General features: G+C 52.1%; 1 protein-coding gene across 5 annotated transcripts; it reads left to right on the forward strand.

The window, feature by feature from the left end:
• Positions 1-729: 729 nt before the first annotated feature.
• Positions 730-9,602, forward strand: PHOSPHO1 (phosphoethanolamine/phosphocholine phosphatase 1). 5 transcript variants are annotated; one of them, XM_031966089.1, is made up of 4 exons: positions 2,910-3,034; positions 4,707-4,826; positions 5,277-5,410; positions 7,140-9,602. In XM_031966089.1, the coding sequence occupies exon 4, from the start codon at positions 7,152-7,154 to the stop codon at positions 7,899-7,901; it is 750 nt and encodes a 249-aa protein (XP_031821949.1). In that variant the 5' UTR covers positions 2,910-3,034; positions 4,707-4,826; positions 5,277-5,410; positions 7,140-7,151; the 3' UTR covers positions 7,902-9,602. The 5 variants fall into 5 exon arrangements, with proteins under 5 accessions (XP_031821946.1, XP_031821948.1, XP_031821949.1 ...); XM_031966086.1 differs by lacking the exons at positions 2,910-3,034; positions 5,277-5,410 and adding an exon at positions 730-1,056; XM_031966088.1 differs by lacking the exons at positions 2,910-3,034; positions 5,277-5,410 and adding an exon at positions 2,369-2,894.
• Positions 9,603-9,687: the final 85 nt, after the last annotated feature.

Genomic DNA, 9,687 nt, shown 5'->3' on the forward strand with positions numbered 1-9,687 from the left:
GTCCAATTCTGGCGTTCGCTTCCAGTTCTGACTCTTCCCCTCCACCCGGAGGAGCCAGGGCTTCTGGAGGCCGAAGCCCCTTTCCTTTGCACAAGGGGCTCGCCTCTATTAAAGGCGGTCATGGGTTTGGACTAGGAGCGGGCCCGGAGGGGCCATGGGCAGTCTCCTCCTACGGAGAAAACCGAGCTCCCGAAGGGGCTCACCCAGTGCGCGCCAAGTGGCGAGTCCGGATTCCAACCTGGGGCTTCCCGAGTCCCGAGGTAAAGGAGCTCCCAGACCCACGGGTCGGGGCTCGGCCTGCGGGGGCGCAGACAACGGGGGCAGCGACTGTCCGAGGGGAGGCTGGGAGGGGGCGCACATTTATGCAAAGTCTGGGCGCTGTGCTGTGGATGCACTCTGACAGTGATCAGCGGGGAGACGGGAACGGGACAGCTCCGAGGAACTGGGGTGGAGGGGGTGGCCCGGGAGCGGCGGCGGGCTAGGACTCCCACCTCCCCAAACTGAGGAGGCTCACTCTGGCACACTCTCGCTGTGCCCGCAGGGTTCTGGCTCCTAGCCCGCCGGTCCTTCTCTTGCTCACCTCCTCCCGCCCCGCCCCTAGGGCCCGGGGGGCGGAGCCACCCCGCGGCCCGCCCCTTTGATGTGCGCCGGCGCGACTGTGATTGGCCGGCCGCTTGTGACGTGCGGGGACTGCGGTGGGCTCTGGTGCAGCGGTAGCTGCAGCGCCGGCCGGGGCTCTGGCTCCGGCTCCGGGGCACTTAAAGGGGACGCGGCGGCGGCCCTGGGACCAAGCTGGGGGGTGGGTTTCGGGGAGGGCCTGGGGGGGCCCGCTGAGCCACACTCGATCCGCGGCCCCTCGGGGTGGGGACTTGTACCTCGGAGCCCGGGCACTGAGGGGAGCACAGGACACCGCGTCCCCTCCTGACCCTGCCCCCCTTATTCCATCCCGCACCCCAATATCTCATCCAAGCCCTCGTCCACCTCGCACGCATACTACAAAGCCCAGCCTGGACACACCGCCGCCGCTGTCGCCGCCGCCGCCGCCGCCGTGCCGCTGTGAGTCTCCCGAGAAGGGGTCTGGGGTCCGGGTCTGGCACGAGAGGGTCAGGAGGTGCCGGGGAGAGACGCTGCTCATCGCAGTGCGTGCCGGAGTTTGCAGCGAGTGCTTGGGGTCTAGGAAGGGGGCGGCGTGTGGGGTCCGATTCAGACCTTAACCCGGCGCAGGGATCTCCTGCACCCCCTACTCCCGGAGCCAAGACCCGCTTGGATTTGGACTCCCCGGCTTGCATGCCCCTTCCGTCCCTGGCACTCGCCTTGCAAACCTTCTGTGCACCCGCAGCTGCTGCTTCCCGACTCGCTCTCCCCGCCCTCGCTCTAACTCCAGCCCTGCCTCGTCCCCTCCTTACTTTGGTCCCCTTGGCCCGCTCAGAGCCTGTTCCACCTCCTGCCCTAACCTACCACTCTAAATCTCGGTTCTCTCCTGCCCCCGCCCTTCCCCCGCTCCTCCTCCCCAGGGAAGAGCCCGGGGCCAGCTGGGGATGTTCCAAAGTGTTCCCTTCGCTGCCATCTCTAAAAATATCCCATCCCACCCTCTGGCACCTTCCTGACCCCCACGAGGCGTCCGTTCTGGTCCAGTGAAGACCCCGATGGAGCTGCCCAAGAGGAGCTACTCTAACCTCCTTCGCCTTGTTCTTTTGCGTTGCCTTAGTCTTGGCTCCTATCGGCCCCTCCTTCTTCAGAGATTGCAGCTTAATAGGGATTTCCACATAGCTCGAAGAGTTCAGCACAGGGGACACTTAGAACGGGAGACAGAGGGGATGTTTACATTGTGTGTGTGTGTGTGTGTGTGTAGCAGCTATTGGTTAGGATTACTGGAACGAAGACCCAAGAGCTCTTTGTATCCTATTCGTGGCTGTGCTGTGTGCTAGAGGAAGGTAGCTCGGCCTCTCTGGACCTTTTACTTGTGCACCTCCAGTAGGTAATGAGCAATCCTTCTGTCTTCCAGAGGTAAGGAGAAAGACCCAATGAAGAGGGAGTCCAGTCCAAGAAAGGAGAATGATCTGGACTAGACTTTAATGTATTCAGTGGAGAACTGAATTGTGGTCTTGGACTGATTTTTTTTTTTCATTATTTCCTACACCTACAACCCCATTCACAAACAGCCCTTGAGCTTTCAAGCCTCCCTCATTATCCCCCTAAGGAGGATGGAGGCCAGATTTCAAATGTGGATGCTGGGGACAATTCATCATTTTCACCTGAAGAACAGACATGTGTGCAACACTTTTGACCCCATGGACCCTAGCATGGATATTGTCCATGGGATTTTCTTGGAAAAGAGCCTGGGGAGAGGTTTGCCATTTACTTTTCTAGGGGATTTAAAGTAAACAGGTTAAGTGACTTGCCCAGGGTCCCACAGACATTACTGAGGCAGAATTCCAACTGAGATCTTCCTGACTCCAAGCTCGCCTTTTTTTCCAATGAGTCATCCAGTTGCCTCCATCCTTTCCGATTTCAAATTCCAAGGGTCCACACACTCCTGAGATGGAAAAAAAAATGTATTTTAGGTGTATAGACAAGGATTTGAGATTTGAGGTTTTTACCCTCTCCTGGGCTGTCTTCCCCTCCTGAGAATGAGGGAGAACAAGAGAAAAGGAGGTGTTATGTGACTGGGGAGGTGACTACCTCCCCAGCAGTAGTCAGGAGAGGCTAGAGTCCTGCTGATTGGCTCCTTGGTAGGATTGGGTGGGGAAGAAGATAGAGCTTATGATTTCCTTTCCTATAAAAACCTACACACTCTCTACTTCTAAAGGATGGGAACGAATGTTTTAAGATTTAAGAGAGAGCTTCTTTTGATAAAGGCAGAAGGGTAGAGCTGGGCACTCATAGCAATTGAGGTGAGTTACTCATCTGAAATCTAGTTAGAGGAAAACAGATTTGAACTCGATTCTGATCCATCCACATACATCTCTACTGATATCAAGGAGAGTAAAAAGGAAGCCTCACCACCCTGTATCTCTGCCTGATCCTCATAGAGGTAGGGAGATGGGATGTGTTTGGGACTTGAGAGAGGGAGAATTGAAAGTGGTGTGGTAGAGAGAGTAAATTGGTTTGTGGAGATTCAAGAACAGGCAGAGATTTGGCAGTGGTGTTACTCTGTTAATAAGGACTCTGTCTTCAAGCTCGCATATTTGTTTCTGGCTCCTGTTAATGTTTGTTTGGATTACTTTTTTTCTCTACCAGAACATCTCCTGTCCTGTCCTTAACATGTGTTATCTGTGTTATGCTCTAGGGATAATATTCTATATTTTTCATTTTCCCCGTCTCTTATGGTTTCTTACCTTCTCTATTTCAATTTCCCAGTAGGCCTAACTTCACCACTTTTTGCAGTTGCCCCCTTATTGACATTGAACTTTGCCACTTTCTCCACTAGAATCTGAAACTCTTTGAGCCAGAACCCAAGTTCTGTTAGATGGAAAACTTTGGCACTGGGATTTCGGGCATGAGAAATTGGACAAGGTCATCTTTAGGGATGTGGGGGTTCTCTAAACTCTATTCTAAGTAGGATGTTTGACAAACGGCCATAAGGAATTTCCAATTTCTCCATTACCCCAGAAAGCAATGGGCAAGTCAACCTTAAGGAAACTGGAGAGGTCCTATGTCTTACTGGAAGTGACAGACAGAGGGCAGCAACCAACAGGGCATTCAAACCCCTCATAATCCTGATTCTGTGGGGGACATAAGATTCATGGAGTGGCCAAATGTTCTTTGTTTTGGATATGGCCTCCATGGGTACCTGTCTCATTCCACCCCAAGGATACTTGGTCACTTAAAAGTCCCATGTATTAACACTCCCTTAACAAGACTGCTGGCTTGTTAAGAAAGCTATTCACTTCCCACATCACTCTTAAGTGGAGGCCATGGAATCCAGGTGTTTGCTAATTTCTTAATGTTGCCTAAAACCAATACCTGGCATTCATATAGTACCGGGTTAGTGTGCAAATTACTTCACATCTTTTTAGGTAGTCATTTAAAGTTTGCTGGGTGCTTTACGTGCTTTACATGTATTCTGGGTGGCCCTACGGTCTAAAAATCCACCTTGTGTTACCAGATTTAATCCTCACAGCAATCCTGTAAAATATTGTGCTATTATTCCCATTTTGCAGGTGGGGAATTCTTGGGAAGGTAAAGGGATTTAGCAACATAACTCTAGTGAGTGTCTAAGGCAGCCTTTGAATTCAGGTCTCTCTGCCTCCATACCCAACATTCTATTGGCTGTGTCTCCATATCTGATTTGATCCCAAAGACCTGCTGAGGGGCAAGTATTTACAGATGAGAGGTTCAGAGAAATGAAATGATTAAAGTAAATTAAATGATACCCACAAGGCTAGAAGTGGCAGAATTGGGTTCTGAGCCCTTATTCTCACCCTAGCTCTTTACACTTCAGCAACAGTGCCTGGCATGTGGTAAATGCTTTAAAAACTTGTGGGCTGCGTGACTCACCTTCCATGGCCCTCCCTCAATGGAGTAGAAAGGATGATGAGCAGTATTTGGAACCTCCTAGCACTGAGCTGGAACCTCCTAGCACTGAGCTGATATGTTTGTTCTACTGGGTCCCTCTAAAAGGAAACAACAGCTCATTCTTCAATGGAGTGCCTAAGAAATCTGGATTCTGTGTTCTCCACTGACTTTTCTCATGTGATTATCAGGGAGATCAGAATACAGCTTGTGGGATCTACTGGTAAAAAGTTTCATCTGGCAGAGCCGTGGGTAATGTCCTGAGGATGAACGGGTGTTTTCCAGTTACAGGCTTGAGGTGCCTGTCTAGGGTAAGTAGCTCCCTCTAATGGCCATCTAAGTATTTGTGGAGGGGTATCGGGAGGGAAATGGCCACAGGGTGTCCAATGGGCTGCTCAAATATAAAAGGCATAAATAATGCTCCTAAGACTCTACCCTTTTTGCTCCTAATCATGAAGTTATATCTATCTCACTGGGAAGAATTGCCAGTACCTTGGAATCTGGTGTAAGGCTCTCCCTTGTGTCCAGCTCTCCAGTTTTGGGAAATAAGCTCTCCCTTGTGTCCAGCTCTCCAGTTTTGGGAAATAAGCTCTCCCTTGTGTCCAGCTCTCCAGTTTTGGGAAATAAGGTCTGGAAGACCATTGGTGAAGTAGGAAAGCCGGCTTCATATCCCAGCTCTGAAAAAGGAGATTAGTTTGTCCTTTTTGTGCCCTGGAGATAAAGACAATCACCTTGGTTCTATCCTTCCTCTTTCCCCTTAGGTGAAGATAGAGGAGATGGAAAAAGGGGAAATGCTATATAAATATGCTGCTTTCTCAGCTATCTACTTACAGACAAGAGTTTTTGTATAGAAAGGGATCTTAGAGATCATTCAATCTACCTCCTCATTTTACAGGTGAGGAAATTGAGGCACAATTAGGTGAATGGCTTGCCAAGACTGCATGACAAATGGAGTGATAGTCATGACCCAGTTCTGAGTCCATTCCCCCATGCATGGTGATTTGGGGTTAGGAAAATGGTGTGGAGGTATTCAGAACATTCTAAAATAGTACATAATATCGAAAAAACTGTTTCCAAGGCAGTGAAGTGAGGTGGATCTGCTGTACTCTACCTGTGTCTTGCCCTTTCCTCTAACTTCTTTCTGGTATTGTTTGGTTCACTTGCCCTCTCCCCTTCATCCTCCCTTCGAATCTTCATCTTGTCTCCCCATGCTGAATTCTTTGTCTCTCTCCATCTCTCTCCTTGGTGGGCCCTTTCCCTCCTGTTCCCCTCTTTGCTCATTCCCCTTCTGTTCAAATGCCACCTTCTATCTCCTGCTCATGGGGCCACCTCCCCTTTGTGATGAGCTTCCCTCCCTTCTTTCCTCTTTCCTATCCTGTCATTGTCCCCTGGTCCCACCTTCCCCAGCCCCAATTCTGCTGTCCAGCTGCTTCAATATCTGGCAGAAACCCCGCCTGCTGACTCCCCCTTCCTGGGGAACTGGCAAGGGATTAGCGATGAGCCAATAGTTGGGAGCCCTTGGCTTAGTTTAGCTACAGGAACCTTTTACCTCCACACTCGGGTCCCCCTAGGCGTCTCAGGAGAGATTTCTGGGGTGATGAACTTGGATGAGAAACATTTTTGTTTCACTACTAACTAAAATTTAGCATTCTGCTCAATTGTGAATATAGGCCACAACATGAAGGGGTGGTCTATAGGGTTCAGGACACAGTAGCTTTAAGAACCTCTGAACTAGAAGGACTAATATCCAGGTCTCTAGGATAGGCCCAGTAGATTCAAAGTCGACCGGGTCTCTCAAGCCTCCATTTTTGGCACTTGGCCTCATCCTAGAAATCTACAGATCTTGGAGAAGCAACCCTTGATGTTAGGCACTCTTCCCTTGGCTACAACCATCCTAGCCATTCCTTCTGCTTCGACAGCCCCGTGATTGCTTCTGGGAAGTAAGAAAGGAATGAGGAAATTCCTTTTGTGTGTGTATGGGTGTGGGGATATGGGTGTGGATGGGTGGGTATCCCTCCCTCCTCTGAGGCACTCCTTTGAGTGCCCCTGGAATTTGTTTGGCGTAGAGGAAGGAGACGTAAAGATGGTGATTGGGAGTTCAATACAAAAAGGGGCTTAAAAAAAGGCAGAAAAGATGGCCCTAGGAACCAACTGGCCAGAATTTGCTGTGCGTATTGAGAATATGGGGGGAGGGCGTCAGCTGCTCTCTTTGCGGGATCTAACGAAGAGCAAGGACACACATAATGAAAAGATGTTGATTTTAAAATACCTTTTTTCCTCTCCCCCCCCCCCCCCCCCATAAGTTACTTTTTATTTGGGGAGTATATCATTTCTCCAGGGAAGGGGCAATACATCCGATCCCCTCCTCGGTTTTTTTAGGGAGATGTAAAAATGACTTTGGGCCTTGAGCATTTCTGGGGTGAAGGAGTCGGGGCAGCCACTAAGTCGGTCTGGGCTGGGGGTTAGGGCGGGGTGTTGTGAGCCACGGATTATGGAGGCTGGCTGAGCCCTTGGGTCCCCCTCAGGTGGTGCATGTGCCAGCGCCGCTGGTCTGGGCGCCTCTCTAACCATCCTCTCCGCGGCGGGCTCCCGCCGCGCCCCTTCTCCTTGCTCCCCCCTCCCAGGACGGCACTACGATGGCGGAGCCGGGAGCGCCCCGCTTCCTGCTAACCTTCGATTTTGATGAGACCATCGTGAACGAGAACAGCGACGACTCGATCGTGCGCGCGGCCCCGGGCCAGAAGCTGCCCGACAGCTTGCGGGCCACGTTCCGCGAGGGCTTCTACAACGAGTACATGCAGCGGGTCTTCCAGTACCTGGGCGAGCAGGGCGTGAAGGCGCAAGACTTCCGCGAAGTCTACGAGGACATCCCGCTGTGTCCCGGCATGACCGACCTCTTCCAGTTCCTGACCAAACAGGGCAGCTGCTTTGAGATCATCCTCATCTCCGACGCCAACACGTTCGGCGTGGAGAGCTCCCTGCGCGCCTCCGGCTACCGCGGCCTCTTCCGAAAAATCTTCAGCAACCCGTCGGGCCCCGACGAGCGGGGCGTGGTGGTGTTGCAGCCCTTCCACAAGCACTCCTGCGCCCGCTGCCCCGCCAACATGTGCAAACACAAGGTGCTCGGCGACTACCTGCGCGAGAGGGCGCAGGAGGGGGTGCACTTCGAGCATCTCTTCTACGTGGGGGACGGCGCCAATGACTTCTGCCCCTTGGGGCTGCTGGCGGTCGGCGACGTGGCTTTTCCGCGCCGCGGCTACCCCATGCACCAGCTCATCCAGCAAGCCCAGAACACCGAGCCCTCCTCGTTCCGGGCCACCGTGGTGCCCTGGGAGTCGGCAGCCGAAGTCCGCCGCTACTTGCAGGAGATGGTGAAGAAATGCTAAGCCCGGAGGGGGACGGGAGCGAGGCCCGCCGGCTGGCTGCGGAAGCCGCAGCTCCCGGGATGCCCGGCCTCGCCCACCCCACCCGCTTCATCTTCGCCTCCGATTGGGGACCCAGGAAAGCGAAGCCGTGTTCGAATTACCAACACAAGAACTTTGTCCCCTCCCCTGCCCCGTCCCCCTTCGAATTCGCTTTGGTTTATCCCTCCCTCGGACCCAGTCCTTTCCAACTGCGCTACAAGAACTCTGGGCTCCATGCACTTGGGAGATGGGAGAGGGAGCAGAAATACACACATGCATGCATATATGCACACGGCACGTGTGTATATATGCATATATGTGTATTTATAGATATGTATGTGTATATTACATATATGAATGAGGAGGCAGTAACCATCTATGCATTTAAGCCCAGTCGGGCTGTCCAGAGTCGGGTCCTGACAGTCCAGCGGTGCACACCTGTTTGAGGGGAGCCACACCTGGCTCCGACCTGACGTCGGGCTTCCTAGATAATGCTGCCTACACCATTCCTATTTTTGTGGTGAAGCTCTTCTAGGGTGGGGGGAGGGGAGAGGTATTTAAAGAGTTACTTTCTGTCCCAATGTGCAACTAAGCCTCTCCCCAGCCGACGGGAAACATTCCCATCTTCAGGTCCCCAGGCCCCACTCACTTGCACCTCCCGGCTGGGGAGGGACCACGCACTCAGTGCCCTATTCACCTGCCTGCTTATAGTCGACTCAGCTTGCACTACGATGACACTTAATAGACCTCACTTCTCTACCCAGTTACAAAGAAAAGGGGGAGGCGGAAAGACCGGGAAGTTGAAGCTCTCTGGTGTCAGAACGAGATAGTGTCCAGTCCCAACTCTCCTGGCTGTCCCCACCCTCCACCCCATCTATGCAGCAAGAGGCCGGGGGAAAGGGGGGGGACCTTTCCAAAGCTTTCGGCAAAAGTTAAACCCCTCTTCCCCTATTTTTACCCCGGTTTCGTATTGTTTGGAACTCAAAGCCATGATGTTTCTAAGCAGAGCCAGCCCAAGCCCATGGTCCCCTTCCTTCCCTTTCTCCCTACTGTATCTCAGAGCTATAAAGGAAGTGAAGGGGGAAAAGGCATCTGAGTGAGGTCTCCTTTGTGTGGGGAGCAAGAGGGAGGACTTCAATTGTTCAGCCTTTCCCCCTGAGCCTTCTCTTGAAGGCTGAGTCCTCAAGTACAGGACACAGTCTCTGTTCTCAGGAACTCGCGGTGTAGTGGAACTAGGACAGACGCCAGCGAAGGAATACATCCAGCAGGAGCATATGGCCTTCCTTATAAGTCCCCCAAATCTAGAGACAGGAGGCACCATCTCATTCAACCACATAGGTGAAATGATTTGTCAAGAGTCACACATCTCTAGAAGAGGGATATTTTTGGGTGGTTCCCCTGAGTTTAGTGGAGTGGGGCCGGTCCCAGGTTGTTAAAATTTGTGATAGGAGAGGAGGATCAGAGCCAAGACGGGCAAGTCCAAGCAGGAAGTCAAGAGCTTTAACAGGGTTTTATTCGGAGGAGTGGGAAGGCAAATTTCCATTCTTGGAGAAATCAAATTTAAGACTACAGTTCTCCCCTATCAACAAAAAACATCTGTCCCCAACATCCTTTGTTATCTCTTTCCATGTACCCCCATTGCACCATCTCCCACAAATGGAAAAAAAAAGTTCAGTCTCAGGATCCTTTGGAGCTGATACCTCATTTCTGTTTTTGTCTCACTGCTGAGTTTCTCTTTCCCTTTATTTGCCCCCCACTTTGTCCCCAG

The sequence above is a fragment of the Sarcophilus harrisii genome, chromosome 4 (genome assembly GCF_902635505.1).
Source record: "Sarcophilus harrisii chromosome 4, mSarHar1.11, whole genome shotgun sequence".
Taxonomy (NCBI): domain Eukaryota; kingdom Metazoa; phylum Chordata; class Mammalia; order Dasyuromorphia; family Dasyuridae; genus Sarcophilus; species Sarcophilus harrisii.